Genomic DNA, 27,659 nt, shown 5'->3' with positions numbered 1-27,659 from the left:
TTGGGGGCTGCGGGGACGTGCCCGTGGAGGGTCCTGCCCCAGGCCACCAGCCCCAGGATTGCTGGGCTGTGACCCGGTGATGCCAACGGTGCCGGTGGCACCCGGTGATGTCTGGTGGCACCCGGTGATGTCCGGTGGCACCCGGTGCCCTGGGGCCGCACTGCTCGTCCCATGGGGTCTGGCACGGCAGAGGAGGAGGGTGAGAGGCACCGGGTCCTGTCCCCATCCCCGGGGGGCTGCGTGTCCCGGAGCGGCTGGCGGTGTCGCAGCCGTGTCCCCCCCCCCCCCGACCCCCGGCTGGCAGTCCCCGGGCCGGCCAGGAGGTGGCAGGGCCACCCCAAGAAAGGGGCTGCGGGGATTGGGGGGGGGGGCTCCCGAGCCTGGCCCACGCTGCTTTAAGTCCCTGTCCTGGGCTGGCCACAGGGATGCTTTGCTGGGGTCAGCCCCCCCCCCCCCAGTACCCCAAGGAGGTGCGTGGATGGTGGGGGGGTCCCAGCCAGGACCCCTTGGGAGCCCCCAAATTCCTCCTGTTCCCCTGCAGCAGTCTCACCGGGGCCACAGCCTCTTAACCTTGTCCCTGGCAGATGGGGGCTAAGGGGTGTGTGTGGTGCCCCCCCCCGATCCTATAAACACCTTCACCCCCTTAGCAGCGCACCTCGCAGCCCCGCACACCCCATCCTGGCCGGCTGCTGGCCCAGGCTGTGCTGGGGTTTTTCTTTACCGGGTTTTCTTTAACGTTGTCACCGTGAGCTGCCGGGGACGGGGCTCACCGGAGCCACAAAGTGCGACAGAAATGGTCTGGGGGCTTGCAGGGGGCTGCAGGAGCAGCAGAAAGGAGCTGGGGGGGTGCAGGTGGGCAGGTTCGGGGGTCTTCGTGGTTTGGGGTGCTGGATTGGGCCTTTTGCCCAGCTCCGAGCCCCTCTCTGGGCAACCAGGAGGGAAGGGAGGAAAGAGGAGGGGGCTCTGCCACCCCCTGACCTGCCCCGGCTGGGGGCTGCTTGGTGCAGGGGTCCTGCAGAGCATCCTTGTGTCCTCTGCTGGGAAACCCAAAGGCCCGTTTTTTTTTTAAATTATTAATTAATTTATTTATTGTCCTTGCAGCAAATCACCAGGTAAAGGGAACCCAAAATCCAGCTCCTCGGACCTGCATGGGCCTGGGCGAGGCAAGGGGCCGGCAGGACACGGAGCCCCCGTGCTGCCTCTCCACAGCAAAGCGGGGTGCTCCAGAAGTGGCTCCGTGTCCCTGCCACCCCCCTCCTCTTCTGCTTCTCCTTTCCTGAGGTTTGCCATCGGATTCTCCTTCCTCAGCCCTCCCGGACCCCCCTCCGTTCGTTATCCCCACTCCTCCTTCGCTCTCACTTCTTTTTTTTGGGGACGTTTCCGAGCAGAGCCTCAGGGCAGCACTGGAGGCACGGAGTGGGGCGCTTGGGCTCTGCGCCTTGTGCACCCCCCTCCAGGGCCAAGCAGGGCATGGGGACAGCCGAGTGCTTGGGGGGGGGGTGGGGGGATTTAATCTGGATTTAATTTGGATTGAAGGCCGAGCCCTTGTGCACCCAAGCTGGCCTTTAGGGGCCACCTTGGGTGTCCCCAACCCCTGTCCGTGCCCGTGGTGCGGGCAGGAACCACGCTGCCCTTCCCACCCCGTGCTTTGCCCCCATCTCGTGGGCTCCGTGGGGCCTCTCCCCGCGTGGGGGGGGGGGGGGGCTGCCGTGGGTCCCCCCCTCTCCGGTCCCAGCCTGACGGGGGAGGGGTGCACGGAGGGGTTCGGCACCCTGGGTCCCCGGTGCTGCGGATGGAGCCCCCCGCGCCCCGCCGGTGCCCCGGGACGGCCCCTGCTGGGGGAGGGGGGGGGAATACGGAGGGGGGGGGGCACCGGGGGCGCTTCGCCTTTAACGGGCGGGCGGGCGGCGCTGCCCACGTCACGGCGGCGGGGAGGGAGCGGGCGGGCAGAGGGAGAAACTCCCCGGTGCAGCCCCGCCGGCCTGCAGGGGATGGGGCGCTGAGCCGGGCCCCGGGAACCCCGGCACCCCCCGGCCCCCCACGGCCCCCCCACGGCCCCCCCACGGCCCCGGGACGCTCAGCAGCTTCCCCGGTGCAGCCCCGGTGCGCTCCCCCCCGGTGCGCTCCCCCCCGTGCGCTCCCCCCCGTGCGCTCCCCCCGTGCGCTCCCCCGGTGCGCTCCCGGCTCAGCCCCCGGTGCCCTCCCCCCGGTGCCCCCCCCCGGTGACCCCCCCGGTGCCGCCCGCACCATGCCCGAGCAGATCAGCGTGGCCGAGTTCCTGGCCGTGACCGGCGAGGACCTGAGCTCCCCGGCTGCCGCCGCCTTCGCCTCCAAGATGCAGAAGTGCCGGGGGGCGGTGGGGGCTCTGGAGGAGGTGAGCGGGGCTGGGGGGGAGGCTTGGGCTGCGCTTCCCCCTGGGGACACCCCCTGCGCCCCTATCCCGAGCCCCGGGCGCCCTGTAGTGCTGGCCCCGCAGCGAGCACCCGCCTCTTTCCCTTGGGTTTCTATTTACTGGGGTCCCCCCCCCTCGCCCCGAGCCCCCCGGGGACGCCGGCCCCGCTCGGTGCGGGGTTTGCGTCTCTCGCTGCAGCTCTCCCAGGTTTTCATTTTTCGCTTCTGCCGAGGGCTCGGCCGCTGCCGTCGCCGATGGCTTGTGGGAAAGAGGAACCCGGAAAGTTTTTCGGGGGGCTGCTGTTCGTGCCGCCCGTCTCCGAGCGCCTGGGGATGTGGGACTGGTCCCCCCGGCGCTCGCCCTGAGCCGCTGCTTCGGGACCCTGCAGCCGGGGCGGCCGTTTCCATCCTCCGCCCCACCGCGCGTTTTCTTGGGGCCAAGGCCTGCAGAAATGGGCAAAACCTCGCCGTTCCAGCTGGTTTCGTTTCCAGCTCTGGGTGCTGCCCAGGGGCTGGCTCCGTCCCCAGGGCTGGGCTCAGCATCGGCCCCGTGCCTCAGGGCTACGAGCCGCTGCGCCCTGAGGGCTCGAGGTGTCCCTGCGGGGGGGCTCCCGTTGCTATTAAAGCTGGGGTGGGATTTTTAGCCCCCCCAGCAGCATGGATGGGGCTCGAGCAGGGGTGGCGGGGTGCGCTTATCCCTCTCTCCCCACTCCTGCCTCCAATAGAGGCTGTTTCCAGCTGGTCCCGCGTCCTTTGCCAATTTCTCTTAGCGAAGGAATGGCTTTGAAGGGTAGCCAGAGCTCGTGGGGCCGGCGCGGGCCCCCTCGGAGCCCCGGGGGCAGCGGGAAGGGAGCCCCCCAGGCTGGAAACCCAGCACCCGATGGTGCTGAGCATCCCGGGCCCCGCCAGCACGTGCTCTCCCCTGGCTCTGGCTCTTTCTCTCAGCCGGGAAGGGGGAGGCAGCTCCAGGCAGGAGGAAGCGGCAGGAATTTCGTTTGGCCGCTCGGCTTCCCTGGGGAGGCTGCGATTTGGGGGAAGGGGGACGGGGATTTGGGGGGGCGGGGGGGTTCGCTTGGGAACGTTCCAGCGAGCGTGGCTGAGCGCCGGGGCTTGTGACAGCGGCTGGGGTCTTCGGGGGAGAGGGGCCGGGGGGGGCACGTGTCTGCCAGGGGGCTGCGGGGACCCTCGGGGGAGCCGAAAGGCAGCCAGGCCTCCGACACCCAGCGCCCCGGCGGAGGGGAAGAGGGAAATCCAAACAAACAAGCCCCAGCCCCGCGCCGCCGGCTGAACCTCGACGGGGCGATAGCATCAGGCAAGGAAAATAAACAGCGGCTGCTTTGGGAGGGGGGGGGCCGGGGGGGGCTGGGGCTTTGTGTCGCCGCCTGTCCCTGCCCCACATCTATGCTGGTGCTTTGGGAAGCCGGAGGGTGCTCAGCGCTGCTGGATGTGAGCCCAGGCTGCTGTCTGCTGGGAGGGGGCAGCGCGACCCCCCCCCAGCACCCCAAAGCTGTGCCGAAGCAGGGTGCTGAGGGCAGGAGGCCGTGGGACCACCGAGGTCCTCCCAGGTGTCCGAAGCTACGCTGTGCCTCAGTTTCCCTCCTGGGATTACAACGGGCTGTCCCCTCCCGGGGGTCTCGTGTGGCTTTGGGGTGCTGGGGGCAGGAGCCGCATCCCATGGGGGCTTTGGCTGAGAAATAAAAGCAGGACGAGGCACGGGGAGGGGACCCGAGGCCGGGTCTCTGGTGTGAGCAGAAGGGCCGCATCCTGCCCTCGGTGGTGCTGGCTGATTGAGAGGTGTCGGTGCGGGATGGCCGGGCAGAGGCCGCGGAGCTGGCGGCCGCATCCTGCGTTGCCCCATCGCAGAGTAAACACGGCGTCCTGCCCTGCTCTGCCCTTTGCACCCGGAGCGGCCGCATCCTGCCCCGGCGGCAGCGCCGCCTCCAGCCCCCGGCCCCATCGCCGCGCCTTCCCCGGGCGGCACGACGAGGGGGGGGGGGGGCGAAGAATGGCCCCCATTGAGCAGGGCGAGGAGGAGTGCCCGGGGTCCCCAGGCGGCTGCGGTGCAGGTGCGGGTCCGTCCCTCCCGCCGTCCCCATAGGGAATCCCTTGTCACCACCACCGGCTGTGCCGATGTGACCCCTTCTCCGGGTTGTCCCCTGTCCCCTCTCCGTGCTGCCCCACCTCCAGCATCCTTCCGGGCCGCGCTCCTGGGGGGCTGCCCCATCCCGTGGCACCGGGGCAGCCGCGTCCCCTGGCTGTGCGGTGCCTGCGTGCATCCAGAGCATCCCACGCTGCCTCAGTTTCCCCTTCCCGAGGCCGTGCCTGGCCGGTTTGCTCGCCCGGGGCTGCTCTCGGGCAGCACCAAGGCCTCCCTGGGGCAAAGTCATGCGTGGGGGCTCATGGCATCACCCACTGTGTCCCCCCCCCGAGGCAGGAGGAGCCTCTGCCCCGCAGCACAGCTCCGGAGAGCTTGGGGCGCTGGATTTAGGGCACAGAGGGGCACGGGAGGCTTCGGGGCACCCCAGCATCCTCCTGCTTGGTGAGAGACCCCCGAGGAGAGGGGGGGGGTTGGCTTCTGCCCCCCCCTCCCCACTGCCTCATCCCGGCCAAGGCTGCTGGGCAGCACCTCGTCCAAGGAGGGGCCTCGAGGAGAGAGGCGCCGGAGCCGGGCTGACCCCGCTGTCAGGAAATGGGCCTTGACATCAGCCCGAAAACCTTCGCTGGGAGAGCGAGAGCGAGCGAGAGAGAGCCTCTTTATTGTAATTCCTCGGCGGTTTCATCCCTCGCCCTGCTCGCCGTTCACGCCCTCCAAATATTTCCAGCCTGTTATCATGCCTCTGGTACCTGCAGCGCAGCCAAGGCGGCCTTAACCCTTTCCTGCTGCGCGCGGCTCCGGCTGCCTGGGAGGGGTTGGGGTTGGGGTTGGGGTCAGGGTTGGGGTTGGGATTGGATTTAGGGCTGGGTGCTGTTCGCCCCCACGCTCGGCACACGTTGGCTGTGTGGGCGCCGTGCCCGTGGCGAGGGACGGAGCGGGGACAGGGCTGCGGCTGCGTGCGGGACGGCGTCGGGGTATGGGGCTGGGGGCTGCGACCGGGACCCCGCACGGGTCAAGATTTTGCAGAAAGCCAAGTCCCTCGGGGTGAGATTTGTGTCATTTCGGTCCCTGCTGGGCATCGGCAGGATGCAGGTTTTGGTTTTGGCTCTGCCACGCGCGGAGCTGGGGGACCTTCGTGTGCCTCTGGTGCTGTGCCCATCCCAGGGGGACACGTGCTGGCGCGGCTGGGCCAGCCTGGCGCATCTGTGCCGCGTCACGGGGTTGCCTTCCTCCTCTCCCTGCTTGAAACAACCCCCGGGGGAGCCACGGAGGCATTTTCGCAGCTGCTGGGAGCTGCTTGCTTCCAAACAGACCCAAAACCTGTCACCCTGCGCTACCGCCTTGCTCCAGCGTCACCTCCCCGGGGCGATTGGGACCGTGGGGACCGCAGGGCTGGCACGGGAACGGCCGGGCACCGCGGCTGCGGCATCCCCAGCACCGATCCTGCACGGGGCCGGGTGCTTCCAGCTCCTGTCCCCGGGAGCTTGGCTGCTGCCCCGCACATCTGTGTGGCAGAGCAGGCGCCCGGCCAAGGAGCCCTGTGTGGCCAGCGGGGCGGGGGGGGAGCGCTGACAGGGGTTTGTTCCTTTGCTTTCGCAGAGCCTGGACGGGGACCAAGCCGTGCTCCAGAGAATAAGGAAATATGTGAAAGCCATTCACGTCTCCGGGCTCAGTAAGTCGGGCTTCGAGAGATGTTGGGCGTCCCCGGGCTGCCGCGGTCACATCCTCCCCCAGTGCCATCCGCGGGTGGCGGCCCTTGGGGATGCTTGGAACGTGCTGGGGTGCCGAAAGCTGGCTGAAAAAGGGGTAAAGATGTAAATCGAGAGCTTTGGGGGGGTTGTATAAGGAGCATTGCTGGTGTCCTGCTCCAACCCAAAGAGACAGGGACGTGGGTGCGGGTGGGACCCGCGATGGGACCTCCTGGGGAAGGGGGTCCCGCAGGGCCACCCCGCCGCCATCCCCGCTTCACCGCTGTTGTCCCCCCGCGCAGCCCACGTGGATAACGAGGAGCAGTACAGTGAGGCCCTGGAGAACTTCGGCAACAACCACCTCTCCCAGAACAACCACGAGCTCTCCACCGGCTTCCTCAACCTGGCCGTCTTCACCCGCGAGGTCACCGCGCTCTTCAAGAACCTGGTGAGCCGCCGACCCCGCGGGGAGCAACCTCAGCCTGCTTCCCCCGTCCTGCTGGGGCCAAGCTGGGGGGAATCTGCACCAGGCATCTGGATTTGGGGCAGAGACCCAGCACAGCTGCCCTCCACCGCGGCAGGAGGTCCCAGATCCCACCCCAGACTCGGGGATGCTCGCGGGCCACCCGATACCCCCTCCGCTGGATTTTCCAGCTCCCTCCCAGCTCTGCTGGGGACACCGACGCTGCGATTTGCCGTGCGGTTGGGGCTGCTGGTTTTGTTTTTTTTTTTTTCCCCCTTTCTTCCTTTTTTTTTTTTTTCACATCTCTGATCTCGCTTGCCAAGAAGTAAATCAAAGCCACGCTGAGCGCGCAGCGGGGCCGTGGGGAGCCGCAGCCGCGCGGGAGGCAGCAGAGGCGGCTGGAGCCATCCCTGCCGTGGGAGGGGGGGGGCCACGGCTCTTCTCGGGGTCTCTTTTCTCCAAACGCATCTTCTTGCTTCGATTTGTCGAGGCTGGAAGGGTTTGATAGCCTGGGGGGAGAGCTGGGCTCCTGGGGGCGTGCTGGGCTTTGTGCTGGGTGGGATCTGGAGCGAGCTGGGGCCGTGCAGCAAAGCCTTGGGGCATCCCCTGCTGGCTTCTCACTGCCCTCGGGTCCCTTTTGAAGCCCACCCCCCAAAAAAGGGGCATTTGTACCCTCTGGCTCTGCTTAAGGAGCAGACTCCTTGCTGCCGCCCTTCCCCCAGCAGGAATTTCAGATTTCATATCCTCCTCTCCCAGTTACCCCAGCCCGGGCCTCCCCGCTCCTCTCCTCCCCATCGCGGCCATCCCGGCCCGGCCGGAGCCCCGTACTCGGGGGCTCCGTGGGGAAAACGTCGCGGGGAAGGAGCCGAACCGGTTCCCTGGGCGAGGGCAGTGCCCGCGCTGCGCCTCCCCTGTGCCACGTGCTGCAGGCGTGGGAACGGCCGCCCGCAGCCGCCCCTGCTCCAAACCCTCCCCGGGAGCTGCTCGGCAGCGGGATCCCGGCGCCGCACGCACGGCGGAAGGATGGGGCGCCCCGTTCCCCGGCCTTTGGGGCCGGTTCCTGCCCCGGGGCTGGGTTTCTCCCCCTGTGGTGTCGGGGAGCAAAACCCCTCGGGAGACTATGCAAGGCATTGTAGGGTTTTGCAGCATCGCAGTTTCCTCTCCGATGCAGAAGGACGCGGTGTGCGCCCAGCATCGCACCGAGCCCCGGTCCGTGCCCAGCTGGGATCACCCTACAAGGGTGCTGGAGCTGCTCCAACAGCCCCACGTCGGGTGCTGCCCCGTGGGGACCCCAGGGTTTGGGGTCAGACGGAGAGGCACCGGGATGGGAGCAGGCTCCCGCGTCCCCTCTGCATGCTGCAGTGCTTTTGGGGACACCCCCGGTCCCCCAGCCCGGGGAGGGGACGCTTTGGGAAGCCCTCCTGGACGTCAGGAGGTCCCGGCCCGGTTGGCACCGCTGGCTGCCCGCCGGGTGTCTGCGCCGTGCCGCGGGGAGGCCGGGGCCGGGGCGGCGATGGGGGGGAGCAGCTCCAGTTCTGGCAGCCGCCGCGCTGATGTGGTTTGTGGGAAGGGCCCCGCGTCAGACATCTTGCAGCCAGCTCCAGCAAGCCCCAGCCTGCCCCTGCCTGCAGCCGGCCCCGTTTCCAGCCTCTTTAACCCTTACTGGGGCAGCGATTTTACTGGGGGGAGCCCCCAGTGCTGGAAAGGACGCGGGGCTCCTGCTTCCCGACCTGCCCCCCACGCGGGGACGCCCCTGGGGTAACCCCGTCCCCGTCTCTGCCCTTTCCAGGTGCAGAACCTGAACAACATCGTCTCCTTCCCCCTGGACAGCCTGCTGAAGGGGCAGCTGAAGGACGGCCGCCTGGTGAGTCCCCAGCCCTGGCTCCTCGGCTGCAGGTCCCCTGTACGGGGACAAAACGCAGCCCTGGGGACGCGGCTCGCGGCACGGAGCAAGAGGCAGAGGCGCAGCGGCGATGTCCCCGCAATATGGGGAGCAGGGCAGGGCGCCGGCACAGCGATGCAAAGCAAAGCCCTCACTTTTGGGACGCTGCTTTGGTGCCACCGGGTCTGTGCCCGTCCCTTCGCCTCCCCTGACGGCTGCCGCCCCCTCTCTCCTCTCGCTGCAGGACTCCAAGAAGCAGATCGAAAAGGCCTGGAAGGATTACGAGACCAAAGTGTAAGCGACCCCATGCCCGGAGCAAAATCCCCTTAATCCCCCCGCGCACAGAGGTGTTTTGTGCAGGGCTGCAGCCAGGCTCTGCGCCAGCCCTGGGGAGGCTTCCCCTGGTCCATCCCAGCGCAGCCCCCTGCCCCTTCCCACCCCCTCTGCCACCTCTGCAGCTCCCTGGGGACCCCCTCTTGGGCAGGGCTGTCCCCGAGCTGTCCCCGTGCCGTCCCGCAGGGGGAAGATGGAGAAGGAGAAGGAGCGCGCCCGCCTGGCGGGGGTCATCCAGGCGGAACCGTCCGCGGCGGAGCTGGCCGAGGACATGCAGAAGGAGCGGCGCCTCTTCCAGCTCCACATGTGCGAGGTGGGGGCTGCGCCGGGGGGCTCGGGGCCCTTCGGGGTCGGGGGGACGCAGGGGACCGCTGTGGCCAGAGCTGTGCAGGGTGCTCAGTCCCCGTCCCCACCACCAGAGCAGTCCCGGTGGGTGCAGCGCAGGGCACTCGTCTGTCCCCGTCCCCGTGTGTCCCCGTGGGGTCCTGGCTCGGGGAACCTCCCGTCCCCCCCAGTGGCGCCGTGTCTGCTCCCTGCAGGATGCGGGTGCAGGTGGGATACCCCGCAGGGAGCACCGGGGCGTTGCACCCACATCCTCCGGGTCCTGATCCTACACCTCCTCTGCCAAACCAGGGGCTGGCATTTGGGGCAAAAGGCGATCCTTTGGGACGAAACCCCTGAAAGACGCAGTTTGGCTTTGCAGTTTTGCCCTGCTGGCAAAAACAGAGAGGCTCTCCAGATCCCCAAGCACACAGGGGGGCGCAAGCAAAGGACACAGACCTGGTGCCAGCCCCCCCCCAGCCCCCCGTCCTCCCGGGGTCTCCCCAGTCCCCTCCTCTGTCCCCGGGCTCCTGTGGGAGCAAAGGGCAGGGTGTGCGGGGAGGAGGCAGCGCCGCAGCGGGGTCGGGGCTGCTGGCTGGGGCTGGGCCAGATGAGTCAGTGCTTTGAATAGCAGCACTGTTAAATAAATAACAGCGCATGGAAACGCGGCCGGCCGGGAGGGGCCGCTTCCAGCAGCGCCTGCGCGCGGGCGCCCGCCTGGAATCGGGGCGCTGGGGGCCGGCACGCTCATGCACGTGTGCGCACGCCCGTGCGCACACGGTGTTTGCCGCTTTCTGGGGCGGGGGCGCGATGGGTTTCCACCCCAGGGGTGCTCTGCGGGGCAAGGCTCCTCGCTGGGGGGTTCCCGTGGGTGGGTGGGCGCAGCAGGACCCCCACCAGGGGTCTCGGCAGGACAGTCCCCTGTCACCACCACCTCGGGGCATCGCTGGCAGGGCAGCGAGGCCCCCACAAAGCCCCCTTCACCCCCTCCCCGTGTGCCTCCTCGGCCACGCTGGGAGCTGCCCCCCCTCCATCCTGCTCCCCTACCCCTGGCGGCCCCCCAGCAGAGGAGACGTGGGGTCCCCCGGGGGCTCCAGCACGCCCCGGGGCTGTCGGGCCGTGGAAAGCCCCTGCAGCTGGAAGTTGGCCGCCTTCCCCTCCGCTCGCCTCCCAAAACACGTCGGGGGGAGGCAGGGAGGGAGGAGGCCAGCCTCCAGCTGCGCGGGGCTGAGGCTGAGCTCGCCCAGGGGAGGCTCCAGGCTCCTCTCTTTGCATGGGGCTTGCCTGACCCAGGGGTCTGGGCCTTTTTCTTTCCGCCTGCAGGTGAGGGACAGGTTTGATGTACAAAATCATTCAGTTTTTTTTAATTTTTTTTTCCTCAAGCTGACTTGGGTTCGGGTTATTTATTAACTCCAGCAGTAATAAGCAGCGGGAGAAGCGCGCCCGGCTGGAAACCCTGGAGGCCCGCCTCGGCCCGTCGACTTTGCAGGGCTTGGAGCACCTCCAGCTCCAGGTTTTCCGAGGGTGGTCCCCGGCGAGCTGACTTCACACCCGACGTCGTGGCTTCTCGAAACCGAGCCAGCGTCACAACCCTCCTGCCCACGCGGGGAAGGGGGGGGGCGAGGACCGGTCCTCATCCCCGCCGCCTAACCGGCTGCCTTCTCCCCCCCCAGTACCTGCTGAAAGCCAGCGAGAGTCAGATGAAGCAAGGGCCGGATTTCCTGCAGAGCCTCATCAAGTTTTTCCATGCCCAGCACAAGTAGGTGCCCGTCCCCGGGCTCGGCTGTCACCTCCGGGAGCGCTCGGGGGGGGGGGTGGGTTTTGGGGACACCTCGCTCCCTGTCCTGGGGGCTGAGCGACCCCACGGAGCTCCTGGGGAAGGTGCTGGGCAGGGCCCGACGCCGTCCGGTCGGGATTGTTGGCTCCAGGAGATGCAAACGTGTCCGTAAGGGCTGGGGGAAGGGGCTTGGCCGGGGATGTAGCCGATGATTTGGTTTCTGGATGGATTTCCAGGGATGAGTTCAGCCGAGCGGCTCCGCCGGTAGCCTCGGAGCTCGTAGCGAGGGCGTTCGGGGCAGGGGGAACGTCCCCCTCCTTCCCTCGCACCCCTCCGGCTCTCGAGTGGGGAAACTGAGGCAGGGAGGGAGCAGTGGCACTGGCCACGGGCGTGCTGTCAGCCGGGGAAGGGACCCAAAGGGGCCAGGATCTGGCCTCAGCCCCGGTGAGATCAGCTTGCATCGAGCAAGAGGCCGACCCCGTGTCCCAAACACCCGAAATATTTGGGGTATCTGGACCCCACGGGCTGGACGTGGGCTTTGCAGCATCCCTCCCCGTCCCAGCAGCGAGGGAGCTGCAGAGCAAGAGCAGCTTCCCCGGGGTGGGGGGGGGGGGGGGTACTGCTGCTTCCCCCCCGCCACGCTTTCTCTAAATAAGCCCTTTTTTCCCCCGTTTTCCCCATTTGCATCTTAATGGCGTGAAATCAATGCCCAGTTTCTTCCAAGACGGCTGGAAGGCTGCCCAGAACCTCTACCCCTTCATCGAGAAGCTCGCCGTGTCCCTCCACGCGGTGAGTCCCCCGGCACCCCCCACGCTGCCCTGTGGACGTGTCCCTCGGGCTGTTCCCCCCCCCAGGACACCCGCGGTCCCCGCTCCTTTTCCAGCTCCACCAGGCGCAGGAGGAGGAGGTGAAGCAGCTGACGCAGACCCGCGATTCCCTCCGCAGCATCCTGCAGCTGGACAGCAAGGAGGTGAGAGCAGGTGGTGGGGCGGGAGGGTGCTGGGCGCTGGGTGCTGAGCAGAGGGAGGTGTCCTTGGCTGGGGGACGGGGGGCAGCGGGGAAAGGGGGGCTGGGGAGGAGCAAAGCAGGACATCCATGGAGGATATCCGTAGGGAGGAGGAGATCTACAGGGAGATGGACATCCATGGGAGAAGGACGTCCATGGAGGAGATCTGTAGGGAGGAGAACATCAATGGGAGGAGATCTGTAGGGAGGAAGGCATCAGTGAAAGGAGGTTTGTAGGGTGGAGGGCATCCGTGGGAGGAGATCTACAGAGATGAGGACATCCGTGGGAGGAGATCTGTAGGGTGGAGGACATCAATGAGATCAATGAGAGGAGATCTGTAGGGAGGAGGACATCCATTGGAGGACATCTATAGGGTGGAGGGCATCAGCGAAGGGAGATCTGTAGGGTGGAGGACATCCGTGGGAGGAGATCTATAGTGTGGAGGGCATCAATGAAAGGAGATCTACAGGGAGGAGGACTTCCATGCCAGGAGATCTCTAGGGTGGAAGACGTTCATGGAGGAGACCTACAGGGATGAGGACATCCATAGGAGGAGATCTATAGGGTGGAGGACATCAATGAGAGGAGATCTGTAGGGAGGAGGACATCCATGGGAGGAGATCTAAAGGGAGGAGAACATCTACAGGGAGGAGGACATCTGTGGGAGCACAGCAGGACGGATGCTTGGAGGACATTCATGGGGAGGATATCCATAGGGACATCCACGGGAGCAGAGCAGGAGGGATGCCCAAAGGGGACGAAGGTCTCTGACTCCATAATGAGGTCCTCCAGGGGGCTCGGCCACTTCTGCCCCTCTCACATTGCTTTCTAAATGTTTTTTTTTTTTTTTTCCTTTTCCTGGTGAGCTCAGGAAAACCTGAGCAGGAAGAACTCCGGCAGCGGCTACAGCATCCACCAGCACCAAGGGAACAAGCAGTACGGGACGGAGAAGTCGGGGTTCCTGTACAAGAAGAGCGACGGGTGAGGGCGGGCGTTACTTACCCCAGCTCGGTCTGTGCTCGCGGGAGCCCCCGAGGGGGACACCTTTGGGTGAGGGTTTGGGTCCGTTACACAGACCGTTGGGTGCTGTTGGTCCTGTCTGGTCTTGAGAAGGTCTAAAGGCTTGGAGAATGCCATTTTCTCCCAGCTGGAGGAGCCCTGGAGGTGGTGGTCGGGGTGGGTGGGTGCCCAGCTGCAGGTGGGGAGGGAAGGAGGAGGTTTGGAGGTGGCGCAGGGGACCCCCGTAATGGGTCGGTGGCATCATCGTGATGGGTTGGTGTCCCCTGGGCACGGGGGCAGAAACCATCCTGCTGGGATGGGTTAGGGGGGCGAATAATGCTCTTATAGCCCCAAAGGGGTCTCCACCCCTGTGCTCGGCGACTTGTGGGAAGCACGACCCTAGATCCCAAAGCCGTGGAGCCTCTCCGGGGGGGTGCTGGGGGCAGTTTGGGGTGGGTGGACGTGGTCAGGGATGCGCTGTGGGTCCTCGCCCCTCCTGCTTGGCTCCTCACCCCTCCTGCTCTGGCTCAGGATCCGCAAAGTGTGGCAGAAGAGGAAGTGCGGCGTGAAGTACGGCTGCCTGACCATCTCCCACAGCACGGTGAGGGCGGCTCGGGGGGGGAACCTTCAGCCCCGTGGTCACCCCGAGGTGCTACGTGGGGTGCTGCCGGCACGTACCGCCCGGCGCACACCCCGCAGCGGTGCCCAAACTGCAGAGCCCGGTTTGTGCCGTCCCCTGCTGGGTGCTGCCCCCGAAACCACCCAGCTCCACGTCTCCCGTCCTTTGGGACCATGACCTCGGCTGTAGGGCTTTTCCCCGAGCATCCCACCCGCGCCCCGGCAGCAGAGCAAGCCGCCAGCTCGGGGTTGTCATAGCAGGGGGTCCCTCGCCCCCCCCGCGTTCGCTGTGTGCCGGTGGGATGGGGGTTTTAGTGGGGGCAGTGGGGGTTTTAGGGAGGTGTCGAGGCCGCAGAGGAGGCCAAAGGGACCCGGAGTCATTTTGGGGAGGGGGTGCTGCCATCTGGGGGCAGAGGCTGCAAAGTGCAGCGCCGCTCCCAGCCCCGTTCTGCAAAGGGAACGTGCGGGGGGTTGGAGAGGTGCTGAGCCTCCGCGTGCCCCAAAAGCGACCCTCTGGGGAACCTCCTCTAACCCCCCCCTCTCCGTCCCCCCGCCCTGCAGATAAACCGCCCCCCCGTCAAGCTGAACCTGCTGACGTGCCAAGTGCGGCCCCACGCCGAGGAGAAGAAGTGCTTCGACCTGGTGACGCGTGAGTGCCGCCGCTCCGTGCCCTCGCGGGTCTGCTTGTGGGTCCCCGGGGACAGACCCCGGGTGGGTATCCCAGGGTGTGGGGGGTGCACGTGATTATTTTTTTTTACGGAGGAAGGGCAAAGCCCCGCACGGTGCTGGCTGCCTCGAGCGCCAGACAGCAAGAGGTGGCAGCAGGGCGTCGGAAGCGCGATGCGCGGCGATTTTTTCAGAGCAGCCCGTAGCAGTAGCTCCAGCCCCTTCCTGCGACCTTGTGCAAACTGATCCTAAACGCCCCGTTCCAGCCCCTTTCTGCAACCTTACGCGTTCCTAAAAGCTCACCGTTGTCCCCGTCCCCGCAGACAACAGGACGTACCACTTCCAAGCCGAGGACGAGCAGGAGTGCGTCGTGTAAGTGCCGGGGCCGTCCCCACCCCACGCGAGCGTGCAAAGCACCGCAGGGCTTAAATCCCCCGTGGCTGCACCCCTCGCCCCGCGCGGCGCCGGCCCCGGTGCGTCCCCGCGAGGCCGCCCGGCTCTGCTCCCCCTGCCCAGGTGGGTCTCGGTGCTGCAGAACAGCAAGGACGAAGCCCTGAGCAACGCCTTCAAGGGCGAGCCCAACGGTGGGGCAGCCTCGGCGGGCGGCGCGGCGGACGGCGGCGTGCAGGAGCTCACCAAGCTGGTCATCGGCGAGGTGAAGAACATGCCGGGAAATAAGCAGTGCTGCGACTGCGGGGCCCCCGGTAGGTCGGGGATCTGGGGTGCGGGATGCAGCGGGATGGAAGCGGTGAGGGGCCGGGAGGCGATGCTGAGCCCCCCACCCCGCCGTGCCGTGCAGACCCCACGTGGCTCTCCACCAACCTGGGCATCCTGACGTGCATCGAGTGCTCCGGCATCCACCGGGAGCTGGGCGTGCATTACTCCCGCATCCAGTCCCTCACCCTGGACGTCCTCAGCACCTCCGAGCTGCTGGTAAGCGGCTCCCTGAACCTGGGGGTCTGGCACCCCCTGGGAAATGCCCCCTGCTCGGGGGCTCCCAAACCTCCTGGGTGTGGGTTTCAACCCTCCTCCTCCTCCTCCTCCTCCCTGCCGGTCTGCTCTCTCACCAGCTGGCCTCGGTTTCCCTAGCTGCAGATTTCTTCCCCTGGCATGGTGCTCCAGGGATGCAGGGGAAATGATTGTTAATGGGGGGGGGGGAAATGCTGGCAGCCCCCCACGACCTGCTCCCTGCTCTAATGAACTTCTGCTGGGAGAAAGGCTCATCCCTGGGGGAGACGGTGGGTGGCAAGGTCCTGGGTGGATCCGGTAGATTCCTCTCTCCATCCTTCCACGATGGGGATGGGACGTCCCAGGGCAAGCACGGCCAGGATTTTGGGGAGGGTGGGTGGCCCCTCTCTGCCCAGGGCTCGTCTCCCCCTGCCCCTCTCGCCGCAGCTGGCCGTCAGCGTCGGGAACACCCGCTTCAACGAGATCATGGAGGCCACGCTGCCCACGCAGGACTGCCCTAAACCCTCGGCCGGCAGCGATATGTGAGTCCGGCACTGCCGGGGGGACACGGAGCCGGCTGGGGTGGGGGGCTCTGTGTCCCCGTTGTCCCCAGCCCAAGGACTGGGGGCTCCCGGTGTCATCACCAGGACATCGGGACCTGCACCTCCCCCCCGGATACGACTTCGGGAGGGGGGCGAGGTGCGGGGCTGCCCGCTGATGCCTCCCGCCCCGCAGGAGCGCGCGCAAGGAGTACATCGTGGCCAAGTACATGGAGCGGCGCTACGTGCAGCGGGGCGGCCGCGACGAGCCCCACCGCCTCTGGGACGCCATCCGCACCCGCGACCTGCTGGCGCTGCTGCAGGCCTTCGCCGAAGGGCACGATTTGGCCAAGCCCCTGGCGAGCCCCGAGGGCCAGGTGAGCCCCACGCCGGCAGCGTCCGTGGCTCGTCCCCGTCTCCGGGAGCCCCTCCGGGCTGCGGAGGGTCCCCGGGCTCAGCTGTGCTCTCCCACCCTCCCGGCAGGACGCGGGCGAGCTGGCGCTGCACATGGCCGTGCGCTACGCCGACAGGTCGTCCCTGCCGCTGGTGGACTTCATCATCCAGAACGGGTGCGTCCGGCGGGGGTCCCATCACCCGTGGCGTCCCGGTGACGTCCCCGAGGTGCCGGAGCGTCCCCGCGAGGACGGGGAGCGATGCTCGCACGCTCTGGAGCTGTCCCGGCTCTGCGCAGGGGGACGCTGGACCGGGTGACGCAGGACGGGAACACGGCTCTGCACTACGGCGCGCTCTACAACCAGCCCAACTGCCTCAAGCTGCTCCTGAAAGGCAAAGCTGCCTTCACCACGGGTACGGGGCCAGGATATAGGGCTGGGGGCGGGGGGGGGGGGACGGACGGACTTGGGGCCAAGCCTTTTGCTCGGGGCTGTCCCCCCGGAGCAGCCTGGATCTGTCCCCTCCCATCCCTCGTGCAGTGAACGCGGCCGGCGAGACGGCGCTGGACGTGGCGAGGAGGCTGAAGCACACCGAGTGCGAGGAGCTGGTAGGTGGGGTGGGGGCAGACCAGGGGGATGGGGAGGGGGCTGATGCTGGGGTGGGGGGCACCTGGGACCTGTCCACCCCCCCACTGACACCCCCCCGTCACCCAGCTGGAGCAGGCGCAGGCGGGGAAGCTCTCCCTGCAGGTACACGTGGACTACGACTGGGAGCCCCCCCAGGAGTACACCTACGACAGCGAGGACGAGCTGGAGGAGAAGGTGCCCGCCAGACGGTGGCAAGGGCTGGGGGGGGGGGGGGACAGGGACAGACCCTGCGTCCCCATCAACGGGACGGGGCAGGGGGCAGAAATGGGCTGCAGGTGGTGGGGGAGCCCCCGGCAGCTCCGGGTCCGGGTCTCTGCCCCCCAGGTGAGCCCCCTCCAGCGCTCCTTCAAGGGCTCCTCGCCGCTGGCCACCAGCCCCCCCGCCGCCTGCCCCCAGGGCCGCTGGAGCTGCATGGGCATGGACATCACCAACAAGACCTACGAGACCATCCTGGTGCCCTCGCGGCCCGCGCCCCGCCGGGCGCACAGCGAGGAGATGCCCCCGCCGCTGCCCCTCAAAAACCCCACGCGGGGCGGCCCCCGCCCCAAACCCGGCCCCAGCCCCACGGGTGAGTCGGGCGGGGGGGGCCACGCGCCGCGGGATGCTCGCCGTGACACGGCCCCGGGCCACCAGCCTCAGTGTCCCCATCGCGTGTCCCTCCCCCCCCCCAGAGCGCCCCGAGCTCCACCGGCAGGCGTCGGAGCCGCACTTCTCGGGGCTGGCGGAGGCCCCCCCCGCGCCACGCAGCCTCTCCTCTTCCTCCTCCTCCTCCTCCTCCGTGGGGGCCCTGGACGGCGCGGCCGCGTCCCCCCCGGCCACCGGTACCCGCAGCCCCCCGGAGGCGCGGCGGGCGGCGTACTGGGAGACCCGCTCGGAAACGGAGAGCGGGGCCGCGCGGAGGGGGCCGGAGCTGAGTCCCCCCCCCGTGCAGCCCCCGCCGGGAGGCCTGGCCCCCGATGTCACCCCCGTCAAGTTCGGGTAGGGGTCCCCCAAAATTCAGGGGAGGCATTGGCGGGGGGGAGGTGGTTGTGTGGTGCTGGTGGGAGAAACCCCAAATTGTCCCTGGGGGTGTCGGAGCAAAGGGGTCCCCTCCCCACTGCCAGCCTGGACCCCCCCGGGGCTTGGGGACAGAGGAGGGGACAGGGGCAGCGTGGGAAGGGGGGGGGCTGTCCCTAGAGGTGACGCGGGTCCTGTAGGGGGGGGACACCGATACCGGGACCCACTGGAAGTTACATTTTTTTTTTTTCCCCCCCATTTTGGGATTTGGGTGGGCTGTGGGTGGCACCCTGCTCCCTTGGGTGTCCCGTGGGGGAACCCGACGGCACCGGGACCTCGTGGGGAGGGAGACGGGGGAGCCAGGGGGGGGGCTGACGCTGCCCCCCCCGCTGCCCCCGGTAGCTCGGAGAGCACCCGCTCGTACCGGCGCATCAGCGGCGTGGCCGGCAAAGCCGGCTCGGCCGCCCCCCCCCAGAGCCCCGAGGACCCCGCTCCGAGCAAGGTGCCCCCCGTGCCCATGCCCCGGCGATTCGCTCCGGTAGGTGGCACGATTTGGGGGGGGGGGGGGGGGCTTGGACGGGGTGCGGGGGGGGGGGGGAGCTTTGGGGGGACCCCTCCATCCCCAGGCGTCCCTGCAGCTCTTGCCGCAGGGGGGTGGATGGAGGTACTGGGGGGGGGGTCACAACCGTTGGGGTGGATTTGGGGGGGTGGCTGCCCCCCCCCCCGGCTGACCCCGTTCCTCGCGCAGGCCAAGGGGAGGCAGAAGCGGGTGAAGGCGGTGGCTGACTGCAAGGGGGACAAGGCGCGGGAGCTGACCTTCTCCAAGGGCGAGGTGATCGTGGTGACGCGGGAGGAGGACGAGCAGAGCTGGGTGAGCCCCCCCGGGGCGCAGCCCCCTCCCTCTCCCCCCCACTTCCCTGTCATCCTGAGCGGGCTGCTGATTTTTGGGGGGTCACGGATGGGCACCCCCCGCCCCGTCTGTGCTGGCGGTGGTCACCGTAGGCTGCCGGTGACAAGTCACAAGTGCTTGTGGCCATCGGTCCCTGCAGTCCTCTCCCTCGCCACCCACCCTGGGACCCCCCCACACCCCCCGACACCCCTCTCTGCACCCCCAGGTCGGCTTCATCGAGGGCGACGGCTCCCGCACCGGTGTCTTCCCCGCCAGCTTCGTCCACCTCTTGCAAGACTGACTGGGTCCCCCCCCCCCGCTGCCCGTTTTGTCCCCGTCCCCTGGGGGCCGGGGGCGCACGGGGTGGGCTGGGAGCTGGAGCCGGACGCCCCCCGGGCCCTCTGTGCCGTCGCCCCTTTCCACGGGGCACCGGGTCCTGCTGCCCGACCCCAGCCCCTGCTATGGGACCATGTGGCTGCTGCCCTCCCAGGGGACGTGGGGACCCCCGGGGTGTGGGACGCTCCCCCCCTGGACGGTGGCTTTGGAGAGCCGAAGGGCTGCCACCGCCCCTGCCGCCATCAGCTGCACCCTGCGAGGAGGTTTTGGTGCTTGCTCTGCTCTGGCTGCTCTCCGTCCTTTCGGGGGCTCTGCCCATCCCGGGGGCTTTCTCCTCGCCTGTCAGCGGGGATTTGGGGCTGGGGGGGGGCGCTCTGGGTGCCCCCCACTCTCCTCTGCTGGGTGGGCGCAGAGCCCCTGTCCCCGTTCTCCAGGGGGGAGCTGCAATGCGCCACCTGGTTTTCTCCTCTACCACAACTGTGAAGCATTGGGGATTGGTAGGGAACAAAAAAGGGCTTTTTATTCATCGTTTTTGGGGGTTTGGAGGGTCTGCGGCCACATCCTTCCCCCCCCCCCCGGGCTCTGAGAGCCCCCCCAGGGCAGCAGGGCTTGGAAATGCCTAAAAACTTCCCCAGCCTGGTACCACAGCTCCTTGGATGCCTGGGGTCGGCGCGGGCAGCACCGCGGAGCCGTGTCCCCGTGTCCCTCACCGGGCGGGTGCTGGTCACCGCCCGGCCCCGGGGGGCTCGGGGTCCTGCTGCGGCCGGCCCCGGGGGGGGGGACCCTTGGGGCCATCCTGCAGCCGTGTTCTGGGACCAATGCTGCCCCGTGTCGGCGTCCCTCGGGAGCTGCCTGCCCCTGTGGTTTATCCTCGTCTGCGTCTTGTTCGTTGCATCCCAGAAAGTGGTCTGTTGTGTTTGTTTTTTATGTTCTCTCTTTCTAATTTCTAATAAAACCGTCATTTTTTTTGTAAGCATTGGGGTGCGTGCGTGCAGGGCTCAGCCCGTTCCCCGGGGCTGGCAGTCCCCATCCCTGGTGGTGTGTCCTGGAGTTTCCTGGTCCCTGGGGTCCCCATCCCCTGCCCATCGGGGACACGACGGGGTGGCAGCGGGTGGCCCTGTGCCGGCAGGGAGCGAGGGTGCAGCCAGCTCTCTCCCCAGCCTTGCATTCGGCCACGCAGGAGCATCCCATCCTCCCTGCTGGGACGGATCCAGCCCGGTTCTGCTCCCAGCCGCTGGGGTCCCGGCAATGCCAGCACCACCACAGCGCCTTCAGCCCTGGCACAGCACCAGCACCACGTTCCCTGGGGGATCTTGCTGCCGCGGGACGCTGCTGGCATCGGGACGCTGCTGGCATCGGGACGCTGCTGGCATCGCCTCCGGTCTGGGAAGAGCACTCTGCATCGTGCAACGCTGGCGGCGCGTTGCGTCGAGCCTTTGGGCCCCGGGAAGCCCCAGCCCAGCCCCAAAGCCACGTCCCCGGGGCTCTCCCACTGCCACCACCGGCCTCCAGCCCCATGGCGGTGGCTCCCCCGGCCCCGCGAGCCCCCCGTGCGCTGGCACCGAAGGGCGCTGCGTCCCCCCGCCGTGCGCCTCCCCCTGCTCCTGCAATCTTTGTCCTGCTCCGCACTCCGGGCTATATTTAGCCCTCCCCCGTGCTATTTCGCCTGCCTGGCAGGAGTTTATAACTGGCCGGGACAGCCACACCTCCTTTCTGCTTTCCTCCCTTGCTTTCCTTCCTTCTCTTTTCCCCTTTTTCCCTCCCTGCTCCGCTCCAGCCCGGCCGCCGCTCCGTGCCCCTGCCCCTGCCCCATGCCCGCAGCACCGGGGGCTGCTCCCGCGGCTGCCCGAGCCCAGAACCCCGCGAGGAGCCAGCATGGGGCCCGCTGAGGAGCTGGTCCGGATCGCCAAGAAGTTGGATAAGATGGTGGCCAGGAAGAGCACGGTAAGGCAGGCTGGGGCGCGCGTGCAATATTTGCACATGTGTGCCATATTCGCACGCGCGTGCCATATTTGCACACATGAGCAATATTTGCACACATGAGCGATATTTGCATACGTGTAATATTTGCACACATGTGCCATATTTGCACACGTGCCGTATTTGCACGCGTGTGCCATATTTGCACGCGTGTGCCATATTTGCACGCGTGTGCAATATTTGTGCGTGCCTGCGTGTTTGGGCAGCTCGGGGCGGGGAGAGGGAGGAAAGCCACGAAGCTCCCAGACGTGGGAGGGAGAAAAAGGGGGCCCAGAAATGTCCCCCCCCAGGAGGGGCTGAGCGGGTGTTGGGGTGCTGAGCTCCCGCGGGGCACCCCCAGGTGCTGCCTCTCCACCCTTGAGGAGTTGGAGCTGGCGCCCACGGGGGTTTTACCTTGGATTTGGGGCTCTCCCGTGCCCCCTCGCTCAAGGCCATGGGGACGTGGTGGTCTGGGGAGCTTGGGGGGGGGACACCTGTCCCAGGCTGTGGCAGTGTGGGACAGAGGACAAATGCGGTGACAGGTGCTTGGCCCCCAGCCCAGCCCCGAGCACCCAAACAGGGCTGGGGCTGGCAGCGGGGGCTCAGCCCCACGCAAAGGAAAAAAAATCCCTGGGGGGGTTGGGGTGGGAAGAGCCCTCCCCAGACACAGCCCTGCCTTTTGCACGAGCGCGTGCAAACGTGCACAGGGAGGGGAGGGGGCTGAGCCATGGCACACCCAGGGGTTGGGGAGGGGGCTTTGGTGCCGGGGGAGCCAGGATCCGGCCCTGCCTCCCTTGGGGCCAGCTGAGGGCCCATCCTGGCCAGCCGGTTACGCGGGGGCGAGCAGAGGCGAGCCCAGCCCCTAAAGTTAATATTTGACCGTTTCTGCCGGACTTTGTCCCGGCGAGGTGCGGGCTTCCCAGGTGCTGCCGTACCCCCCCCCCGACCCGGTGGCTTTTTGGGACCCCCGGATCGCAACCGCTCAGCCTCGGCAGCTCGCTCTGCTCCGCTCCCTGCTGGGAATAGCCCCGGGGGCTGAAGGGACCGATCCTGCCCGGCCTCGGGCTGTCGTTGTGGCTCCCAAACCCTCCTGATTTATGCCACTTGGGGAAGGGGGACGGAGCCGGGTCACAGCCCAGGGATGTCCCCTGCACCCAGCGGGCTGGGAGCTCTGGCCGCCACGCGTGGCACAACCCCTCCGTGGGTCCCCGCACCCTCGTCTCTGTTCCTGCGGCTCTAAAAATACCGGGGAGGAAAACGACCCCGCGTGGAGCCATGCCGGGGATATATTTAGCCCTACAAGCACTGTGCACCCGAGGGCCGGGCTGCGAACCCGGTGACGTGTGCCCCCCGCCCCCAGCGCCTCGGGGACGCTCAGGTGTCCCCAGCCCTTCCCGTTGGAGTGGGATTTTTTTTTTACGAGCACATCCCTGCTGGTGGCTGCGTGGCCCCGAGCGCCTGCCCCATCCCCTCTGGGGACCCCGTGGGTGCCCCACGGGGTGGTCCCCGGGGACGCAGCTCCTCGAGGGCTCTCGTGGCCTCTCCCCGCTCTAGGAAGGGGCGCTGGATCTGCTCAAGTCGCTCACCGGCTACACCATGACCATCCAGCTGCTGCAGGTGAGGGGGGGCTGCGCCAGGGGGGGGTCCCGGAGAGGGTGGGGGGGGGGGGTCGGTGACAGCCCCGCTAACGCCTGTCCCCCAGACCACGCGCATCGGGGTGGCGGTCAACTCGGTGCGCAAGCACTGCTCGGACGAAGAGGTGGTGGCCTCGGCCAAGATCCTCATCAAGAACTGGAAGCGGCTGCTGGGTGAGAGGGGCAAAATCCTCCCCAAAACCTCCCCCAAACCTCCCCGGGCTGTCCCGGTGTCCCCAGCCCCGATGTCTCAGGTGTCCCCGGGCTGTGCCCGTGACCCGGCTGCTTCCCGCAGAGACCCCTGCTGCCCCGAAGAAGGAGAAGGACGCCGACGGGGAGAAGGAGAAGAAAGAGAAGGAGAAGAGGCTGGATTTTCCCAGCTGTCCCAACGAAGGGGCGAACCCGCACCCGGCCAAACACCCCAAGAACCCGGCCGAGAAGCACAGGGAGAAGCACAAGGAGCGGTACGGGGCCAGCGGGGGGGCACCACCCACCCCACCAGCGGGGCCAGGACCAGCTCCCCCCCCGCCCCATCCCTATGGGCTTGGTTTCTCCAGGATGGAGCCCCCCTTCCAGGTGGCACTGCTGGAGAACCGGCCTTTTCCCCTTCCCCGCAAGCTTATTTCCCAGACAAGGGCTGTCCCGAGGGTAAAACCAGCCCCAAACCAGCCCCCTCTCTCTTTCTGCAGGAAGCCCAGCAACCCCGGCTCCCACCCAGCCCCCCCGAAGGGCCACCCCCCCGACTCCAACCCGCAGAGGTACCCGCGGTCCTGCCCGCGCTGCTCGGGGCTCTGCGGGGCACCACGAGGCTTTGTGGGGCTGGGGGGGGGTTTGGTGGGAAGGGGGGGCAGGATCCGGCTCCCCAGGCTGCACGGAGGGTGCTGGGAGCTGAGAGCATCCCTCCCTTCCCTTGTGCTCCTGCCCTGAAGGGAGTCCAGCAGCGGCCGGAGCCCCTCTGCGTCCTCGAAGAAGTCATCCCTGGATGGCAAGAAAGAGAGGTGGGGGTCCTGGGCTGGGGGGGGGGGGGAGAGGACCCCAGCCCCTCTTCGGGCTGCGGATGGGGCTCAGGACCCACCGCCTGGTGCCCATCCACCGAGCCGTGGCTGCTCCCGCAGGAGGGACTCTGCCGACTCGAGGTCCTCGGCCGTCTCCTCCTCTTCCTCCCCGCAGAAGAGACCCTCGGGGGAGAGGTAAGGAGGAACCCCCCCCCCCCCCCCAGGGGGGGGCTCTGCATTGCCAGAAGTGCAAAGGGCCCTGGGGAAGGGCATGGCAATGGGGACACGTTGCTGGCGGTGGTGCCCGTGCCCACCCGGTGGCCAAAGTCCCTGTCCTGGCACTGCTGAGGGGACCTGGACCTGGGGGGGCACCTGGCCCTGGGGGGGGTGGGGAGGAGGGGAACCCCATTTTGGGGATGCTCTGACCATGGGACACGCAGCCAGGGTGGGAAGAGAGGGCTGCGAGCCTGATCCTGCCCCATGCCCCATCCCTGGTGTCTCCCCCACTGTCCCCCCCCCCGCCCCGTGCCCCCTCCAGGAGAGCCTCCGTGGGTGCCAGCCCCTCGCCCGCCCCCGCCACCCCCCGGAGGAGCTCCAGCGACAGCAAGGAGGACAGGTAGGAGCCAGCCACCACCCCCCCCCCGGGGCTGGCACGTCCCCACGGGACCCCAGCACCTACCTGTGTGCCCCCCCCCCCCCCAAACCCCCGCAGAGCCAACAGCAGCAAGGCCAAGGCGGAGACGCCGCGGACCCCCAGCAGCCCCCCCTTCTCGCCCAGCGTCTGCCTCCTGCCCCCCTGCTACCTGACGGGGGACTCGGTCCGGGACAAGTGCATCGAGATGCTGACGGCCGCCCTCCGCATGGACGGTGAGCAACGGTGGGGGGGGGGTAACAAAATTGGGGGGCTGGGGAGGGCCGCATCCTGCTCCTCTGGGCAAGCAGGCTGCTCTACGCCCGGCTCTGTGGCAAAACGGGGAGGGGAACCATCCAAATCCGCACTGAGCCCCAGCCTAAGCAACCCAAAAAGTTATTTGGAGGGGCAGCAGGGACCCCCCCCATCTCCGTCCCTAAAGTACTTGGCCAAGCTGGGCTGGTTCTCCCATGGGACAGCCCCAGCAGGAGCAACCCTACAATAATAAACGGGGCTCTGAGGCCTGGGGGCACCCGGGCAGCAAGTTCACCCCCGGGCTGGCAGATAAACCCCGGCTGCGGCTCAAAACCCAGCGTTCAGCCCCAAAAGGAGGTTGGTGGGGGTCTTCGACGGGGGATTTGGATGTGGGCCTTGTAAAGGGTTTAACTGTGGGTTTAAGCTGGGGGAAAATGACTTGTTTTTAGGGAGGGGGTGCCTCGGGCGAGCGAGCCGAGGTTTTGGCCGCTTTGGCTGGCCCCCGGCCACCCCCTGCCTCGCCTTGCCCCGCAGATGACTACAAGGAGTTCGGCGTCAACTGCGAGAGGATGGCATCGGAGATCGAAGACCATATCCTTTGGGGGCTGGGGGTCCTGCTGAGGGGTCCTGGGGGGGTCAGGGACACGGACAGAGGGTGGCGGGGACAGAGGGTGGCGGGGACGGGGACAGGGACTCTGGGTGTCCCTGCTGGCTGCCTGCAGAGGGAGCCCCGAACCCGCACAAAAGGCTGGTGCTGAGCAGCCCCGGGTGATGCTGAGCAGCCCCAGCCTGGAGCACCCCAGGGGCAGGAGCTTTGATACGGGGGTGCTGTGCCCCCCCCCCCCCCAGCCCCCTGCTCGGGGACCTGCCTCCCTCCGGGGGGGGGTAATGGAGCATTCCCTTCCCAAACCCAGTCCTGGCTCCTTGTGGAGCCTGCTGGGGGTGCCCGTGTTTCCATCCAGCCCTGGTCCAGCACCGTGCCCGGGCTGTGCCACGCTGGCAGGGACAGGGCCACCTCCAAGTCCCCCCCAGCTCAGAGCTTTGGGGTCTCCCCTCCGGCCAGGACCATCCCCGGAGACGATTCCCCCCGCGGAGGGCGGGGGGGCAGAGGATGCTGAGGTTTCCTTGACGGGCCCCACATATCTTCCAGGAGCTGAAGAGCACGGACATGAAGTACCGCAACCGGGTGCGGAGCAGGATCAGCAACCTGAAGGACCCCAAGAACCCCAACCTGCGGAGGAACGTGCTGTGCGGGGCCATCCTGCCCGGCCTCATCGCACGCATGACCGCCGAGGTGCGCAGCGGGGCGAGGGGACCGCGGCCCCTCCTGGAGGCTGCCTCGGTGCCCGAGGGCCAGCAGGGTCCTGCTTTGGCGGTGCAGGTCCCATTACACAGCACAAAAAAAAAAAACCCTTGTCCTGCTCCCTGGACCCCGGTCCCTGCTCCTCCTGCCCCGCGGGGGTCCCCAGATCAGGTCCTGGGAGCCCCCATAGGGACACAGCTCCCTGGAGGCAGGGCTGAGGACGGGGGACTTGTTCCTCTGGATGGGTTCGAGCCCAGCGAGCAGGAGCAGCCCCCTGCAGGGACGGGGCGGGTGATGGACCACGGTGGTCTGCACCCGGGGCTGTGCCGGCTCGCCTGGCAGCCCCCCGGGAGGCCCTGACGTGCCCCCCCCGTGGCAGGAGATGGCCAGCGACGAGCTGAAGGAGCTGCGCAACGCCATGACCCAGGAGGCCATCCGCGAGCACCAGATGGCCAAGACGGGCGGCACCGTCACCGACCTCTTCCAGTGCGGCAAGTGCAAGAAGAAGAACTGCACCTACAACCAGGTGAGCCCCCCCGCCCCTCCCGAGCACCCAGGGGACCCCAGCTCGTAGTCTGGGGGGGGGGACACCATCAGCATCCCCTGAGCCGGCCGCCCGCTCCCTCCCCAGGTGCAGACGCGCAGCGCCGACGAGCCCATGACGACATTCGTGCTGTGCAACGAGTGTGGGAACCGCTGGAAGGTTTGTACGAGGCGGGGAGGGGGGGCTCTGGGTCCCCCCGGCCCTCCCCTGTCCCATCCCTGGGACACGTGTCCCCTGCAGCATCCCTGCCCGTGCCCCCCGCCACCCCCGAGCCCTCCATGGTGGGCGCTGGTGTGGTGCCACCGCCCGGTGCTCCAGCACAGCGGGTGCTGCAGGACCCATCCCGCACCCACACCCCATGGGGAGCAGGCTGGTCCCAACCCAGGGGGTGTCAGAGCCCCCCGAAACTGCCCAGAGCGGGGGCTGCCTGCGGGGTGCCCCCACCCCACGCTCGGTTTCTCTTTTGCAGTTCTGCTGATGGCGCCCGGCGGGGCTGGAGGGGACACGGCACGGAGGGGACATGGTGACGGCACGTGGGAGGGTGGCAGCAGCCCCCCTGCTCCCTGTTCCACGGCACTGGGATCCCACAAGTGTCCCGGCATCGGGCAGGTTTGCTGTGGAAGATCCCAGTGAATTCCAGCCCTTTGTACTGGGAGCCCTCTGGGAGCGCAGACACGTCCAGCGAGAAGACTGGTCCGAACTGGGCTGCAGAGGGAAGGGCTGGGGGCAGCCTGGGCCCGCATGCCTGGGGGGCAGGAGGGACGCTGCCCCATGGATGTGGGGCTGGGAAAGGGCCAGGTTTCACCCCCAAACCCCCCCTTTCCCTCCCCTAACTGCAGGTGGCAGGGCGTGGGGGGAGATGGGGTCGGTCGCGGCGGTGCCCGGTGGGATGTCACCGCGTCCCCCCGCTCTGTGCCACACGGGGTGTCCGGCCGGCGTCCCCGGAGAAGAGGAAGGGACAGGGGCAGAGGAGTGGGAAGAAAACCTCCAGCTACAGCAATAAAGGCGTGAACTGTCTCTGCAGCAAGGGCTGCTTTCTGGAGGGGGCTCGGTGCCCGTGCCTCAGTTTCCCAAAAAGGCGGCTCCCCTGGGGCCGGAGAGGTGCGGAGGAGGCGATGCAGGATTTGGCTCCGTGTTGGCTTTGTGCTGCCAGGACCGGGGGTCCCCATGGGTGATCGGGGTGGGGAACGCTTCCCCAGAGGTGTTTTGGTGCATTGGTGGCAGGGGCGGAGGGGCTGGAGCTGCCGATGGGTGCTCGGGTGTGGACGGAGCCGTTTGTGCCCCTGACTGCCTGCAAGGCTCCCTGCACCCAGCGCCCTCAGCACCACACCATCTGACCACCAAAAACAAT

General features: G+C 67.8%; 2 protein-coding genes across 6 annotated transcripts; both read left to right on the top strand.

Moving 5' to 3' along the window:
* Positions 1-1,952: 1,952 nt before the first annotated feature.
* Positions 1,953-19,960, top strand: ASAP3 (ArfGAP with SH3 domain, ankyrin repeat and PH domain 3). Of its 2 annotated transcripts, XM_080566634.1 has the most exons (27): positions 1,953-2,103; positions 2,261-2,374; positions 6,086-6,158; positions 6,477-6,622; positions 8,427-8,501; positions 8,764-8,813; positions 9,039-9,165; positions 10,847-10,932; positions 11,664-11,739; positions 11,834-11,920; positions 12,828-12,937; positions 13,487-13,556; positions 14,135-14,222; positions 14,563-14,611; positions 14,756-14,943; positions 15,039-15,172; positions 15,635-15,729; positions 15,923-16,103; positions 16,210-16,295; positions 16,418-16,533; positions 16,659-16,726; positions 16,833-16,940; positions 17,091-17,334; positions 17,438-17,744; positions 18,165-18,300; positions 18,511-18,633; positions 18,878-19,960. In XM_080566634.1, the coding sequence occupies exons 2-27, from the start codon at positions 2,336-2,338 to the stop codon at positions 18,950-18,952; spliced, it is 2,937 nt and encodes a 978-aa protein (XP_080422760.1). In that variant the 5' UTR covers positions 1,953-2,103; positions 2,261-2,335; the 3' UTR covers positions 18,953-19,960. The 2 variants fall into 2 exon arrangements, with proteins under 2 accessions (XP_080422760.1, XP_080422759.1); XM_080566633.1 differs by lacking the exon at positions 1,953-2,103 and having other exon boundaries at positions 2,143-2,374.
* On the top strand, positions 19,603-27,325 carry LOC308182297 (uncharacterized protein; the record flags this gene model as incomplete). Of its 4 annotated transcripts, none has more annotated exons than XR_013941744.1 (14): positions 19,603-20,931; positions 22,501-22,563; positions 22,649-22,754; positions 22,876-23,044; positions 23,270-23,338; positions 23,510-23,578; positions 23,696-23,770; positions 24,114-24,191; positions 24,288-24,442; positions 24,996-25,065; positions 25,612-25,755; positions 26,144-26,290; positions 26,396-26,467; positions 26,778-27,325. XR_013941744.1 is itself a non-coding variant. In XM_080566636.1 (14 exons), 14 exons carry the CDS (start codon positions 19,603-19,605, stop codon positions 26,784-26,786), a joined length of 2,487 nt encoding a protein of 828 aa, XP_080422762.1. In that variant the 3' UTR covers positions 26,787-27,325. The 4 variants fall into 4 exon arrangements, 3 of the variants coding, with proteins under 3 accessions (XP_080422762.1, XP_080422761.1, XP_080422763.1); XM_080566636.1 differs by having other exon boundaries at positions 24,354-24,442; positions 24,996-25,057; positions 25,606-25,755; XM_080566635.1 differs by having other exon boundaries at positions 24,996-25,057; positions 25,606-25,755.
* Positions 27,326-27,659: the final 334 nt, after the last annotated feature.

The sequence above is a fragment of the Anser brachyrhynchus genome (assembly GCF_964034855.1).
Source record: "Anser brachyrhynchus genome assembly, chromosome: 24".
In the NCBI taxonomy this organism is placed as follows: Eukaryota; Metazoa; Chordata; class Aves; order Anseriformes; family Anatidae; genus Anser; species Anser brachyrhynchus.
This window is presented reverse-complemented; position numbering and strand designations above follow the sequence as displayed.